Source organism: Scyliorhinus canicula, chromosome 1 (assembly GCF_902713615.1).
Source record: "Scyliorhinus canicula chromosome 1, sScyCan1.1, whole genome shotgun sequence".
Lineage (NCBI taxonomy): Eukaryota > Metazoa > Chordata > Chondrichthyes > Carcharhiniformes > Scyliorhinidae > Scyliorhinus > Scyliorhinus canicula.
In genome coordinates this window covers 294901068-294918364 of record NC_052146.1, presented here as the reverse complement: position 1 = coordinate 294918364, position 17297 = coordinate 294901068, and the positions used below count along the sequence as shown (strand labels likewise).

The following is a 17297-nucleotide window of genomic DNA, read 5'->3' as shown; positions in this document are numbered from 1 at the left end:
TTTGCGGGAGAGTCCAGAACTAGAGGCAATCGTTTTGGGTCAAGGGGTTGGTCAGTTAGGACTAAGTTGAGGAGAACTTTCTTCACCGAGGTTGTGAGTTGCTAGAATTCTACCCTGTAAGGCTGTGGCTGCTCAGTCATTGAGTCAATTCTTGAATTGATAGATTTTTGGACATTTATGGAACTGAGGTACATGGGGATAGGAAGGGAAAGTAGAATTGGAGTGGGAGATTGGAGAAGATTTTATTTAATGGCAGAGCAGACTGAAGATGCCTACTCACAGATCACACAGATCACAGAATTTACAGTTCAGAAGGAGGCCATTCGGCCCATCGAGTCTACTCTGGCTCTTGGAAAGAGCACCCTACTTAAGCCCGCGCCTCCACCCTATCCCCGTAACCCAGTAACCCCACCTAACTTTTTGGATATTAAGGGCGATTTATCATTGCCGATCCACCTAACCTGCACATTTTTGGACTGTGGGAGGAAACCGGAGCACCCGGAGGAAACCCAAGCAGACACAAGGAGAACATGCAGATTCCACACAGACAGTGACCCAAGCCAGGAAACGAACCTGGGACCCCGGAGCTGTGAAGCAACTGTGCTAACCACTGTGCTACCGTGCTGCCCCTATTCTTACGGAATCTCTTAGGCAGCGAGAAGAAACAAAAGATCTGGGATGAAATTAACTGCTTGAGCGGGAGTGACAGAATGCTTTCATCAGCCAAATCATCTTATCTAACTTTTCAGAAGTTCAATGTTTGGAATGATCAGCCAGGTAAAGTCGAAAGACAAAACATGGAGATATTTCAAACGGAAATTTAGAAGCTTTGATGAGCTCAATGACCATTTCTCATCTTTGACTTTTCTTGTTTATTTTGCACGTTAATCTTTTCCTTAACATCAGGTGTACTTCGGTGGTTACGGCTATTTTGTTTCCAACAGTCGGTGCAGGAGCAAACGTTTAAATGCTGCATTATTAATCCTAACGTAGTGTGGTGCCATGTCTCAAGTGAGCAGACCTTCATTGCGGGTGTGATTCTCTGGCCTCGTTACTCTCTTGCTCAAGCGAAATGAGGCTGATGAATAGCCAAAAACGAGAACCGCGCCAGATGCCCAACAGTTTGCAATGCAACTGGCTCTCTCCCGTAGGTGAAATCAGGATCTTGCTGTAGCGTGGCGAGAAACCAATTATCACCACTTAAGCCCCATTTCCATATAATCAATGAGAGCCATGGGCAGCACGATGGCGCAGTGGTTAGCATTGCTGCCTCACGGCGCCGAGGTCCCAGGTTCGGTCCTGGCTCTTGGTCACTGTCCGTGTGGGGTTTGCACATTCTCCCCGTGTTTGCGTGGGTTTCTCCCCCACAACCCAAAAGATGTGGCGTGTAGTTGCCATGCTAAATTGCCCCTTAATTGGAAAAAATGAATTGGGTACTCTAAATTTATTTTAAAAAACAAAGATGGGCAGCACGGTGGCTCAGTGGGTTAGCCCTTCTGTCTAACGGCGCCGAGGTTTGGCCATGCTAAATTGCCCCTTAATTGGAAAAAATGAATTGGGTACTCAAAATTTTTTTTAAAAAACAATGATATCTTTTTTGAAAGATGGTGGTATTCTCCGCTCCAGATAAAAATCGGGATGGCCGTCGTGAAATCGGCCGAGGTTTATGACGGCCTCGGAGCCTGCTCCCCGCGCCTAATTCACCCCCACCTGGGGGGCTAGGAGCGGGCCTCCGTCTTTCCCGGCCGCGACTTCGTCGCGCTGGAAATGACGCGCAAAACGGCGCATTTGTGAGGTCATCCGCGCATGCGTGGGTTGCCGGGTCCAACCCACGCATGCGTGGATGACATCAGCGCGCAGACGGCATGAACCCGCACATGTGCGGTGCCGTCTTTCTCCACCGCCGCCCGGCAAGACGTGGTGGCTTGATCTTGCCGGGCGGCGGAGGGGAAAGAGTGCGTCCGTTTTGGACGCTGGCCCGACGATCAGTGGGCACCGATCGTGGGCCCGTCCCCTCCCGAGCACAGTCGCGGTGCTCCCGTCCCAATCGGGCCCCTAGATGCCCCAAACGGGCATCTGCCGCCCGTTTCACGAATGCAGCGACCAGGTGTGGTTGCTGCCATGGTGAAACGGGTGTGAAGGGCCGGCCGCTCGGCCCATCGGGCTCGGAGAATCGCCGTTCGCCATGACAAACGGCGAGCGGCGATTTTTCCGAGCCGGGGGGTGGGGTGGGGGGGGAGAATTGTTGGGGGCGCCAGTGGGGCGTAAAAAATGTCGTGAGGCCCTCCCACGATTCTCCCACGCCACGTAGGGAGCGGAGAATTCCGCCCGGTCATTTTATATAATGAATGCAGAATTCGCCATTGAACTGCAAACATTTTCTCATGTAAACTTGCTCTAATGATGTTCATAAATGTAAATGTCATCTCCCAGCAGCAACCCTGGAGTACACTGACACTTGGTGGTCAGACTGATAACTGCTGTCAGCACAAGAACAAATCCACAAAGACCAATTTAAATGGGACACACTTTCTATTTTAAAAATCGTGAGCTGTATTCTCCGTTTCTGAGACTAAGTATTGAGGCCAACTGAGAATCTGTGGATTTTTACGCCAGAAGAACCGGCGCCTCACCTGGACCGATTCCACTAATGTTGTGGGACTAGCACGGTGCCGCATGGAACACACTCAATTTCACTGAAAAATGTTGCGGGATACGCTGGGTCCGTGATCGACACTCGGGAGGTTCACAAGCTGTAGCCGCACTTACGCATTACACTCTCCACACACACTTATCCCAGCCAAAATTATGGCACTGGTTGTGGAGTGCACCCATACAGCTGATGTGTCAGCTAGGGCCAGAGGACACCCTGGGGCGACACCTATATGACCCGTGGCACCAGGTTCAATGCGAGCTGTTAGTATTGTGCGCAATACCCGCATGACCATGGGGTCATGGTCCAGGGAGAGGTAGGAGCCAGTTGGGTTTGAGATTTGGCATTCAGCCTCTGGGAGGTACAGGTCAGTATGTCAGATAACAACAGCAACACCCTTGTCAACAGGTTTGATCACAAGGTCACGGTTGGACCTGAGTGAACAGAGTGCAGGAATTTCAGAGGAAGACATGTCAGAATGGGTGAGATTGGCAATGAAATTGAGACGCTCAATGTCATGTTGACAGTTCTCAATGAAAAGATCAAGAGAAAGTAGGAGGCCAGAGGGTGGGATGCAGAGAGAAGAGGAATACTTGAGTTGGGTGAAAGGATCCATTGAATCAGGGAAAGATTCCTGCCCAGAGAAGTGAGACCACAAGACATAGGAGCAGAATTAGACCACTCAGCCCATCGAGTCTGCTCCGCCATTAAATCATGGCTGATATTTTTCTCATCCCCATAACCCCTGATCCCCATGTTAATCAATAACCTGTCTATCTCTGTTTTAAAGACACTCAATGATTTGGCCTTCACAGCTTTCTGCGGCAAAGAGTTCCACAGATTCACCACCCTCTGGCAGAAGAAATTCCTCCTCATCTGTTTTAAAGGATGATCCCTTTAGTCTGAGATTGTATCCTCTGGTTCTAGTTTTTCTTACAAGTGGAAACATTCTCTCCACGTTCACTCTATCCAGGCCACGCAGTATCCTGTAAGTTTCAATAAGGTCCCCCCTCATCCTTCTAAACTTCAATGAGTACAGACCCAGAGTCCTCAACCATACCTCATACGACAAGCTCTTAATTCCAGGGATCATTCTTGTGAACCTCCTCTGGACCCTTTCCAAAGCTAGCACATCCTTCCTTAGATACGGGGCCTAAAATTGCTCACAATACTCAAAATGGGGTCTGACCAGAGCCTAATACAGCCTCAGAAGTACATCTTGTATTCCAGCCCTGTCAACATGAATGCTAACATTGTATTTGTCTTCCTTTCCTTCTTTTTATAAATTTAGAGTACCTAATTAATTTTTTCCAATTAAGGGGTAATTTAGAGTGGCCAATCCACCTACCCTGCACATCTTTGGGTTGTGGGAGCGAAACCCACGCAGACACGGGGAGAATGTGCAAACTCCACAAGGACAGTGACCCAGAGCCCAGAGCGAACCTGGGACCTCGGCGCCGTGAGGCAGCAGTGCTAACCACTGTGCCACCGTGCTGCCCTCCATTTGCCTTCCTAACTGCCGATTGAACCTGCACATTAACCTTAAGAGAATTGTGAACAAGGACTCCCATTCCTTTGTGCTTTTGATTTCCTAAGCATCTTCCCATTTAGAAAATTGTCTATGCCTCCATTTCTCCTTCCAAAGTGCATAACCTCTCACTTTTCCACATTGTATTCCATCTGCCACTTCTTTGCCCACTCTCCTAGCCTATCCAAATCCTTCTGAAGCCCGCCTGGTTCCTCAATACTCCCTGACCCGCTACAGATCTTTGTATCGTCTGTAAACTTAGCAACAGTGCCTTCAGTTCTTTCCTCCAGATCATTAATGAGCATGGAGAGGAGGTGACAGAAGATGGTTCAACATTCAGGCGAGGACATTTGGGGATGAAACTGAGTCCTTTGCTGAGTACAAAATGTTCAGCATCAGAGAGGGGCAGGTCAGAGGGTTTGGTGAACACACGGCAAGGACTGAGTTTTGAAGAATGAATGGGGTCAGAAGGGCGGAAAGGTGCGGAGGGTCCCAGATGGGCATTGGGAACTAAGTTGCTGTAGCTTGCGATCCTTAACACCTGAAAGGAAGAGAAAACGCTTCTTGATAACCGCTATAGCCATAATGTCTATGTCTTCCTCATGATTCGCCTTCTTTTAGCGAGTAAGAAGGCTCTGGAGAGAGCATCAGCCGAGTACAGCTCCTTACCACATTGGTAGACAATGCTGAGATTGTAACGTTGCAGCTTTAGTGTTATGTGTTGCAGCCATGTAGATGCAATGTGGGGAATCTTTTTAAAAGTAGTTACGAGTGGTTGGTAATCTATTTTAACAGTTGCAGGACGGCCATGTATGGAGTCATGAAATTTCAGACAGGTGAACACTAAAGCAAGACGCTACTTTTCGATCTGTGCATTATGAGTCTCAGTGTCAGTGAGGATCCTTGAAGCAAAAGCTAGTGGTCTGCCATTCTGGATGAAGACTGCGCCAAACCCATGTTGGGAGGTGGCTGCTGATATGAGTACAGGTGCTTGAACCTCAAAGTATTGTAGCACGGGTGGGGCTGCGAGAGCTTGTTTGAGTGTGTTGGAGACTGCTGTGATGCGCTTGCCAGTACCATTTGACGCCCTGGTGGAGAAGTTGGCGTAGAGGTCCAGTGACCTCATATCATACGGGATAAACTTAGAACGATAATTGATCACACCAAGAAGGTGCTGTAAAGGCATCCTTATCCACAGGAATAGCCACCTGTCGTACAGCCATTGTCTTGTCTGGATCGGGCATTACATCATCGACTGGGAGTAGATGGCCCATATAAGGAACCTGGTTGACCCTGAATTTGCATTTCGCAGGGTTAAACTTCAACTGTATGGTCATGATTCTGTCACGTACAAGATGAAGATGTGCATCATGTTCTTGCAGAGCACGACCCCAAGCCAGGGTGTCATCAACAATGATTGAGCACGGTTGGCCTGCAAAGAGTTGCTAGAGGACCTTACTGCTCGTGGAGATCCCAAAGGGCAGACAAAGAAAACAATATCTGCCTACCAGACATATGAATGTGGTTAGTTTCAAGGATTCCTCATCTATTGGGACCTGCCAAACCCACATTTCACATTGAGGATGGTGAGCACCTTGGCATTGGGCATGTCTGCTAGCACCTCTTCATAGGGTGATGAGGTCTCAGCAGCTCCGTGTTCAAGTGGTATGAGTCAAAACATATCCTAACTCTGCTATCTTTACTGCCACCACCATTGCTCAATCCTATTCTTTGGCCTCGTCGATAGGAGTTATGGCACCTTGTGCTGGCATCTGATACAGTTCATCAATTCCGTTCTGCTTCATGGCTACCGGTACTCTTCTCGGAGTACAGACCGTTGGTGGTACCGGATCATCTCGTCTCATGCGGTATACAACTGGTAGTTGACCAATGATGTCACAGTTGAAGAGGTCTTTGTATGCTATCACCTGTGGATCTTGGAGTTGTAGAGCATGCACTTCTGGACCATGTTGAATGAGCCACAATGTAATGCTGTCCCGAAGATTTAGTCGTGGCCATTCTGGTTAGCGATATCAAACTCAAAATTTTCCTGTGTGCAGTGGAGGGTAGCCACACTTTGGTGCAGATGGTTTATCCACCATGAGCCATGAGGTCCGCCTGGGTGCTGGATCTGGTGCTGTAAATGGGTTTAGTTGCTGTAACATTAGGCTGGATAATACAAAATACTTTGCTCCAGTGTCAATCATTACTTTTAGCCTTGCGGTTACTGCAAATTACATTGAGGGTGGTGAAGATCTCACTCTTTCCTGTGAAGCTGTTGAACTCTCGCAATGGAGTGTTGTTGGAGGCTCTGTAGCTTCGCTGCTTTGGCTAAGGTCCAATTCATTCAACTTACTGATGCTCCTACCTGTAGAGGATCAACCAGCTGCCATGTTGTTGATGGCAGAGGAGGGCTGCTGTTGTTTGATCTGCAGCATTTAGCGTAGTGATTCCTCATTTGTTGTATGTTTTACCATATGCAAAACAAACTGTTCTGTTTAGAGGTTGCTGGCCGCTGCAGTTGGAGCAGAGCGCCCCCATACTGCGAATACTTCTGTTTCTCACCCAAAATCTCTGCTTCTTTTTCTGATTGTTTAACATACAGATACAAATGGCTGCCCTGTAATGTTAGATCTTTCACTCACAGCAGAAGCTTGAGGACTAAATCGCTATGAATTCCACAAACTATTCGATCCCTAATTATTCATCAGTGAGAGTTGCAAATGCACATTTCTTTGCCAATATTTTCAGGGTAGCCATATAAAATTGTATTGATTCACCTGCACGTTGGTTTGTTGAATTGAACGTATATCTATCGAGGATTATGTTTTTACCCGGAGACAGATATTCCCAGACATTTTCAGGCTCCTCTTTTTCCTCCTCTCCGCCTGGAAAACAGCCTCGGGACTTGCGTTTTTCGATGGCCTCGGGACCTGCTATGTTTAATAAAGTATAAGCCTCTACCTTTTTGACTTGTCAGACAATGCAGCACCGCAGTAAATATGTCACTCCTTCTCAAACCTTTCCCAACTATCCGTGACATTTTCATCAAAGACAAGTAGGTCGAAGCGGCAAAACCCTTGTGCCATATGGTCAACTCCTGACACCATTTAAATGTTGGGTTCTTGAATCACTAACAGCAAGGACTTTCAACAAAGAATAGTTTATTCACTAGCTTGTCAGCTGCTTCAACACTTGTGCTGTGCCCTCTTTTGTAGCTTCATCACATTTTCACGTGACCACTCAGTCTACACTATTCAATTCCCTTTTGAATGCCTTGATTGAACTTGCCCCTGCCACATTCTCTGGGAGTACATTCCAGATCCTAACCCCTTGCTGTGTGAATACGTTTCTTCTCCTGTCATGTCATAATTGCTTCTTTTGCCAATGACCTTAAATCTCTGCCCTCTTATTCTTGATCCTTTAGCGAACAATTTTTCCCACTCTATTCGGTCTAGCTCCCTCATGATTTTGAATATCTCCATCAAATCTCCTCTCAGCCTTCTCCAATCTATTTTCAATATTGGTTTCAGGGATGAGGAACTTGGGGCGCAATTCTCCGCACTCACTTTTACGGCCACGCTAGTCTGACGCCCTCCCGCTATCCCCCCCCCCCACGCCCGACTCCCGACACGAATCGCTGCCGCCGTTTTTTTACGGCGAGCAGCGATTCTTAGCTGGCCGATGGGCCGAAGTCCAAGCCCTTTACGGCCGTTTTTACGAACGGCAAACACACCTGGTCTGGCCGTTCGTAAAAACGGCCGTAAAGTTCCGATCTTGGCAACCATGGCACCGATTGGCACGACAGTACCACGGCCGTGCCAAGGGTGCCATGGGCCCACGATCGGTGGGCACCGATCGCGGGCAGCGGGTCCGATTCCCGCGCACTCTTTGTCCTTCCGCCGCCCCGCTGTATCAATTCGCGGGGCGGCTGAGGGGCATCCCGGCCCGCGCATGCGCGGGTTTCGCGCAAATGCGCGATGACGTCATCCGCGCATGCGCGGGTTGGAGTCTTCCAATCCGCGCATGCGCAGCTGACGTCATGTGACGCGTCAGCCGTCGCAAACTCTGGCAAGCGGGCTTAACGAAATTCGTTAAGCCCGCGATGCCGGAGTTCACGGCCGCGGCATGCTAGCCCCGACCGGGGACCAGAATCGGTTCCCGGTCGGGGAGGGGGAGGCTGGCGTCAAACCCGCCCGTTTTTGACGCCAGCCTTACGATTTCTCCCTGTTTGGGAGAATCGCGCCCTTGATTCTCATTAATCTTTTCTGCACTCTCTGTAATGCCTTCATATCTTTTCTAAAATGTGATGCCTAGAATGGGATGCTTTATTTCAGTTGAAGCGAAACCAGGGTTTTATCCAAGTTTATCCTTACTCTTACACTCCATGCCCCTATTAATAAACTTTGGGATACTGTACTCCAGCTCTGCCTCCTTTGTCACAACGGTTTTTAACAATGCTCCGCACTCTTCCAGCCCAGCCTATATTGCCTTCCCTGGGCCCATACCTGATTGCTGCAGTAATCACTAGCTTTCTATTCCATTCTGTTCCTTCACGCAGCATTCCTTGGTCCCTGGCTGCCACATGCATGGCCACTGTGAATGTGCCGACTCCTTGTGATCCTGCATACTCCAGATTGAGCTGCCAGTACCTGGAGGCACAGACCTTTGGTGCAGGATTGTTAGGCCTCAACGGGGTGTGTGCAGAGGTGGGCAGGTGTGAAAATTAGCACTGCTGGGCGATGTGCAGTTTGACTTTGCCATTCCTGCTGCTCAGGATGAGGGAGGGTGGGAGCTGACTCCTCCGCCACCCCCCCCCCCCCCCCCTTCACCTTCCCCCAATTTGTGGCTCATTGGTCTTATTAACAAACATGTTATCAGCTCATTAAGGGCCAGTTTGGAATTTTGGCCAGGGCACACGGGTTGCATGGTGGATCAAGGACAATTCAGGTACGGGAATTGAACCTCGTTGGCCTTGTTCTGCATTACAAGCCACCTGCTTACTGAGTCTTTCACATGCTGTTGGACAGAGAGGAGTGTACTCTATCCCTTTGATCCACATAATTCATGATCTTTTCACCCTCTCTTCAAGGTTTTCACATTTTTCTTTGCCCCACTTTGTCTTGGGCCCACTCTGCCAATTTCCATCACTACCTCTTCCATGACAGACACAATAACAAGCTGTGGTACGCCTCCTCCAGTGCAAATTCTCCCGAGAGTTATGTGTCCCTTTCTCCTGCAATGACAAAACAGTGAGAGGTATTATAATAATCTTTATATTGTCACAAGTAGGTTTACGTTAACGCTGCAATGAAGTTACTGTGAAAAGCCCCGAGTCGCCACATTCCGGCGCTTGTTCGGGTACACAGAGGGAGAATTCAGAACGTCCAATTCACCTAACAGCATGTCTTCCAGGACTTGTGGGAGGAAACCAGAGCACCCGGAGGAAACCCACGCAGACACGGGGAGAACGTGCAGACACCGCACAGACAGTGAACCAAGCCGGGAATTGAACCTGGATCCCTGGTGCTGGGAAGCAACAGTGCTAACCACTGTGCTACCGTGCCACCCACTGCTGTCCTCTCTGACCAAGGCCACATAAACCTGCATCTATCAGTGTTGGGGTTCTGTCCTTGCTGAGGGATTACCCTGAGTACATATTTCTTCCATGCTCGGAGGGACCATGCATCCTCAGGCTGCTTAGCTGGTGTGTCTGTTGACGTTTGCATGCCCAGAGGCCTGTAATCATGGCCTGTAATCAGAGGCCTGTTGACGTTTGCATGCCCAGAGGCCTGTAATCAGAGGCCTGTTGACGTTTGCATGCCCAGAGGCCTGTAATCATGGCCTGTAATCAGAGGCCTGTTGACGTTTGCATGCCCTGGCAGAGGCCTGTAATCATGGTGTGTTGTACTCATCTCGCCAGGGTGAAGAAGATAATTGAAACTCTTGTATCACTGAACCTAAATCCTCTGCACAATGCTGCTGCTGCTGCTGCTGACAGCTTCTGCCACCTCAAGCCACCTCTAGCCATGTCTGCTTTGTTTGGCTGGGTAGACTTCTGATGCCTTCTGGAAATGGGCGCCATCTGCTCTCTCTCATTTCCTTCAGTTATACCTCAAGGTCCGCATCATTGAAGCAAATGCAGCCTCTCCTTGTGTGTCAGACCTCTGCCTCTCCTCCTGATCAGTTGGAGCCTGCACTGTGCTTCAAAATAGCTGCCACAATAATGCTGCGTGGTGTCTTTATATCGGCCCTGTACTTTAGATGCTTCGCCTCCATCCCACACCCGCTGCTGCTAATTAGCTGTCAACCCCGCCCTCCAACAAATTGGCAGCCCGCCGCTATCAAACTACACTGTGTCTACACTGATGTGTTAGGCAGGTTGGTTCGACGTTGACTGCAACTGGACGCAGGGAAGCTAGAAACAAATGTCTGACACAGGAGATGATCCAACACTGTTTTATTTAACTATGGACTGCTGTACATGTTCAGCTGTGGCTTGACACTCTACTAATCCAACTGATGACCTCTTACTGGCTTGACCAGACTTACTAGCTACCGCATGGTACTAGTGCTCACTAGCTTGTGCACTCTGACCGCCTCAGTAGCTGGGTCCTGAGAGAGGGAGAGTCTTAATGCCCTGTGGGCTTGATAGTGGTGGTGTCCTGTCTGGTGATTGGTTGTTCTGTGTTGTGTGTTCATTGGTCACCCTGTGTGTCAATCACTGCCTGTCTGCATCATATTATATACATGAATGGATATTATGACATACACTCCCTCCCCCCCCCACCCCGGGGAATGATTGGGATCCAGAAATGGTTCCAATATCGGGGTCCTGACCTCAGAGGCTACAATCCTGCCCATGGTGACAGACTTAGTCCTTACTGGCATATAGTTAGAATGTGCTAATCATTGTCAGATTCACAACATTATTACAAGATATTTAATAATAAGGAAATTGCATATCATTTACATTGTCTGCATGTGAGTCAGTCTTTGCGCTGACAGCAATTATCAAACTGGCCACCAAGTGTCAGTGCATTCCATGTTGTTGCTGCTGCATGATGCCATTTATATTCAGGAAGCTGCTACCTCCCAGGTTAGCTTTGTTGCCAGAGCCCAGTCTTAGGTGTCACTGCAAGCCTCTACCCCTTAGGTCCTCTTCCAGCTCCAGTTTCACATTCTCCCTACCTCTCTTCTAACTCAATCCATACTCCCTCTTGACCAGAACCTGTTACTCCTTCCTGCATATATAAGCCCCCACCGCTATGTATTGTCCCAGCCCAGAGTCCAGTCTCCTAATCCCTTCCATCCAAACCTAAGTCACCACCTTCTCTCGTTCATGCATGTCAGTTTAGATTCTGAAGAAAATGTGGGTGGTAAATCTAAGATAAAGGAGACAGGAGAAGGGAATATCGACAGAGAGAACAGCATAGGCGAAATCACAAAAAACAGGAGTCAGAGAAAAGTACAGAGGTACAGATATAACAACAACAAGACGGCGAGGACCCGGGTTCGATACCTGCCCTGGGTCACTGTCCGTGTGGAGTTTGCACATTCTCCCCGTGTCTGCGTGGGCTCACTCTCACAACTCAACGATATGCAGGCTAGGTGGATTGGCCGCACTAAATTGGCCCTTGATTTGAAATATTTTAAAAAACAACGACAAAATGTGTGGCAGTCATTTTTTTTTCCTTTTATAAATTTAGAGTACCCAATTCATTTTTTCCAATTAAGGGGCAATTTAGCGTGGCCAATCCACCTACCCTGCACATCTTTAGGTTGGGGGGCGAAACCCACGCAAACATGGGGAGAATGTGCAAATTCCACATGGACAATGACCCAGAGCCGGAATCGAACCTGAGACCTCGGCGCCGTGAGGCAAGCAGTGCTAACCACTGTGCCACCGTGTTGCCCTGTGTGTGGCAGTCATACCGAGAGAGAGTGGGATAAAGAATAGGACAGGTGGACAAAACAGAACAAGAGAGTGAAGCACAAGTGGCGGGGTAGTTATGGAAATAAATAATTTTACTCCTTTGTGAGCAAGCCATAGGAAATCAGCTAGTATGTTTGAAATAGAATCCAGTTCTTATATTTAGATTACGACTTAATCTTGAAGTCCAGGCAATTTACAAAATGCTTAACAATAGCTATCCTAGTTTTTGCTGTAAAATTTGACCCCTCATTTAGAATATTGCTATTTCAGTGTTACTTCTTTGTTTAAATGCATGATATAAATTTGATCGTATATCATACACCTTTTATGAAATCCATCTGTAAATTGTATGGTTAATCTGTTTATCTTCTGTCCACAGGGAAATTGGCACCATTATTAGATCTTTGGGCTGTTGCCCAAGTGAAGGAGAACTTCATGAACTGTTAGCAGAGGTACACTAAGTTTAATTAGTGCTATTTCTAAATGATATAAAATTGTTATGTATAGGTTTGAGAGGACAAAGGCACCTCAAAGCCAATTTACTTGGTGTTGCTGTCCGGTGTCTATCTGCTCACGCGGGACAATGTCATGGATTAAAGGGGGGCAAGGAGACCCATAACCCTGCCTTTTTTTTTTATAAATTAAGATTACCCAATTATTTTTTCCAATTAAGGGGCAATTTAGCGTGGCCAATCCACATACTCAGCACATTTTTGGGTTGTGGGGGCGAAACCCACGCAGACACGGGGAGAACGTGCAAACTCCACACGGACAGTGACCCAGAGCCGGGATCGAACCTGGGACCTCAGCGCCGTGAGGCGGTTGTGCTAACCACTAGGCCACAGTGCTGCCCAACCCTGCCATTTTACCCATTTTGGACCTAACCTGTATTTCTGGATACAGTAGTCCCCCGTTATACCGCGAGTGTTCGGGTCCAAGACAGTCACCCGCGTTGTATCCGAGCCGCGGATATCCAAGATGACGGATATCCAAATGAATGAACGAGAGGAAACATCGCTGACTGTACTGAACATTGCTGAATGGAAGGGCGTTTTAAATAAAAAACATCAGAGTTCGTTCAAGTCTTAAATCAAGTTTTAAATTTATTAAAATATATACAATAATATATACATACAATAATATACTTAAAATTGTACTTACAAGCATATTTTTAAAAATCATTTAAAAAAGTCTGTGAGTTTCTTCTGGCACATCCCCTTCCTCATCTTGACTTGTGCTTGCCTCTGGAGGTTCTTCAGGTGTAGGATGTATATGGGGTCGAAGTCCTGTTGCTCTGTGTATGCTATGAGCCACTTCAGGTGCGTGATGGCATCCGAGTGGCTCTTTGCCACTGTGGGCTGGGGTTCTTCCTCTTCTTCTGCCTCCTCTTGGATGACCTGGTCGATGATCTCCTCCTCTGTGAATGTTTCTGCGGGTGCCATGTCGTCCTCTGCTGCCGACCACCTGTTCACCCAATCCTGGAGTGTTAGGTTCTCATCCAGGTGGTCCTCTAGCCTCTCCTCAGCTGCCCTGGTCTCTGCTTCAGTAAAGCCTACGAAGTCCTCTTCATCCGGGTAATGTTGGGGTCGTGGGAGTGCTGCTCCTAGGGCCTTGTTCCAGCAGTTGGCGATGGTCTTCTCCGTCACAGCTCCCCAGGCCTTCCCTGCCAGATAACAGGCATCCTTGATGGTGATGGCTTTCAGGTAATCTGGGACAGTGAGAGGAGAGTCTATCATTTCCAGGATCAGTTCCTTTTTGTACACAGACTTGAAGGTCTGAATGATGCCAGCATCACATGGCTGGATCTTGCTGGTGGTGTTCTTTGGGAGATAGAGCACTTGGATCTGCCCATCCCTGGTCTTGAGAACATCTCCCTGAGGGTGGGCTGAGCAGTTGTCCAGTAGGAGTGTGACCTTCTGCGGTAAGTTGCGGGCACTAAGGTGGTCCCTGACACTGGGTACGAAGAACTTGAAGAACCACTCCTCAAATAAGGAAACTGTCATCCAGGCTTTGCCAGAGTTCCGGTAGGTAATGGGTAGGTTCTCCATGTTGATGTGGTGAAAGCATCTAGGAGACTTGAATTTGCCCACAATCAATGGCTTCAGCTTGTGTGTTCCCGTGGCATTGCTGGCAAACAGGATGGTGAGCCTGTTCTTGGCTTGCTTGTACCCCAGAGTCTTGTGGGCATCATCCTTGACAGCTAGGGTCTTGTCAGGCAGAATCTTCCAGTAGAGCCCTGACTCATCTGCATTGTAGAGTTGCTCTGGGGTCAGCTCCTCTTGCACCATGTAGTTCTTGAGGATGTCGGGAAAGGCTGCTGCTGCTCCTGAGTCGGCGGATCTCTGTTCACCACTGATGGTAACTGCACCTATCCCATGTCTTTTCTGGAACCGATGGAGCCAACCCTTGCTGGCTACGAAATTGCTGTCCTCTGGGTGGAGCTGGTGATGGAACTTCTCAGCCTGAGTCCTGATAATAGGTCCAGATAGGGGGGTGCCACCAGTCTGTTCCTGGACAAACCAGGTGAACACAGCCTTCTCCAAGTTAATGTCACTAGCGTTCCTTGCCTTTTTCCTGGTAAGCCCTTTACTCTGAGAAACTGTCCCAACATATGTTCTTAAATTGGGCTCATCTTTCGCCCACCCACGGAGGGTTGACTCTGGTACACCAGTCTCTCTGGATAATTTTGCCTTCGTTTCGCCGTTTCGAAGCCGGTCTATCAAATGTATCTTTTGCTTTACTGTGTAAGACTTGCGCTTAAACATTTTGAACGACAGTAACTGAACTCGAAGATACCTGCACTGGAAAAGGTATCCCTTTTATGGCTGGGTAATCGGGCTAATCGGTCGCGGCTATTCATCGCTGCTAATCGTTCTAATCATCGCAGCTAATCGGTCTAATCATTGCGGCTAATCATCGCGGCTAATCATCGCGGCTACTCATCGCGGCTAATCATCGCTGCTAATCGGTCTAATCATTGCGGCTAATCATCGCGGCTAATCATCGCGGCTACTCTTCGCTGCTAATCGTTCTAATCATCGCAGCTAACCATCGCTGCTAATCGGTCTACTCATCGCGGCTAATCGTTCTAATCATCGCGGCTAATCATCGCTGCTAATCGGTCTAATCATTGCGGGTAATCATCGCTGCTAATCGGTCTAATCATCGCGGCTAATCGGTCTAATCATTGCGGGTAATCATCGCTGCTAATCGGTCTAATCATCGCGGCTAATCGGTCTAATCATTGCGGCTAATCATCGCTGCTAATCGGTCTAATCACCGCAGCTAATCGGTCTAATCATCGCGGCCAATCGGTCTAATCATCGCGGCTAATCGGTCTAATCATCGCGGCTAATCGGTCTAATCATCGCGGCTAATCATCGCTGCTAATCGGTCTAATCATCGCGGCTAATCGGTCTAATCATCGCAGCTAATCGTTCTAATCATCGCGGCTAATCATCGCGGCTAATCATCGCTGCTAATCGGTCTAATCATCGCGGCTAATCGGTCTAATCATCGCAGCTAATCGTTCTAATCATCGCTGCTAATCATCGCGGCTAATCATCGCGGCTAATCGGTCTAATCATCGCTGCTAATTGGTCTAATAATCGCGGATATTCATCGCGGCTAATCATCGCGGCTAATTGGTCTAATCATCGCGGCTAATCGGTCTAATCATCGCGGCTAATCGGTCTAATCATCGCAGCTAATCGGTCTAATCATCGTGGCTAATCATCGCGGCTAATCATCGCGGCTAATCGGTCTAATCATCGCGGCTAATCGGTCTAATCATCGCGGCTAATTGGTCTAATCATCGCGGCAAATCGGTCTAATCATCGTGGCTAATCATCGCGGCTAATCATCGCGGGTAATCATCGCTGCTAATCGGTCTAATCCTCGTGGCTAATCATCGCGGCTAATCGGTCTAATCATCGCGGCTAATCGGTCTAATCATCGCGGCTAATCGGTCTAATCATCGCGGCTAATCGGTCTAATCATCGTGGCTAATCATCGCGGCTAATCATCGCGGCTAATCGGTCTAATCATCGTGGCTAATCGGTCTAATCATCGCAGCTAATCGGTCTAATCATCGTGGCTAATCGGTCTAATCATCGCAGCTAATCGGTCTAATCATCGTGGCTAATCATCGCGGCTAATCGGTCTAATCATCGCGGCTAATCGGTCTAATCATCGCGGCTAATCATCGCGGCTAATCGGTCTAATCATCGCGGCTAATCATCGCTGCTAATCGGTCTAATCATCGCGGCTAATCGGTCTAATCATCGCAGCTAATCGTTCTAATCATCGCGGCTAATCATCGCTGCTAATTGGTCTAATAATCGCGGATATTCATCGCTGCTAATCGGTCTAATCATCGTGGCTAATCATCGCGGCTAATCATCGCGGCTAATCGGTCTAATCATCGCGGCTAATCGGTCTAATCATCGCGGCTAATTGGTCTAATCATCGCGGCAAATCGGTCTAATCATCGTGGCTAATCATCGCGGCTAATCATCGCGGGTAATCATCGCTGCTAATCGGTCTAATCCTCGTGGCTAATCATCGCGGCTAATCGGTCTAATCATCGCGGCTAATCGGTCTAATCATCGCGGCGAATCGGTCTAATCATCGCGGCTAATCGGTCTAATCATCGTGGCTAATCATCGCAGCTAATCATCGCGGCTAATCGGTCTAATCATCGTGGCTAATCGGTCTAATCATCGCAGCTAATCGGTCTAATCATCGTGGCTAATCGGTCTAATCATCGCAGCTAATCGGTCTAATCATCGTGGCTAATCATCGCGGCTAATCGGTCTAATCATCGCGGCTAATCGGTCTAATCATCGCGGCTAATCATCGCGGCTAATCGGTCTAATCATCGCGGCTAATCATCGCTGCTAATCATTGCGGCTAATCACCGCTGCTAATCGGTCCAATCATCGCGGCTAATCGGTCTAATCATCGCGGCTAATCGGTCTAATCATCGCGGCTAATCGGTCTAATCATCGCGGGTAATCATCTCTGCTAATCATCGCTGCTAATCGGTCTAATCATCGCGACTAATCATCGCAGCTAATCATCGCGGCTAATCATCGCGGCTAATCATCGCGGCTAATCGGTCTAATCATCGCGGCTAATCATCGCGGCTAAAAAAGGTGCTGTTTCAAAAAGAGTTTAAA

General features: G+C 48.3%; 1 protein-coding gene across 1 annotated transcript in view; it reads left to right on the top strand.

Moving 5' to 3' along the window:
• Window positions 1-17297, top strand: part of efcab2 (EF-hand calcium binding domain 2) — a 107609-nt gene that overhangs the window by 21304 nt on the left and 69008 nt on the right. The window contains exon 3 of the mRNA XM_038815538.1: window positions 12497-12569. Coding sequence (XP_038671466.1) covers window positions 12497-12569 — 73 coding nt within the window. The remainder of the gene's footprint in view (window positions 1-12496; window positions 12570-17297) is intronic.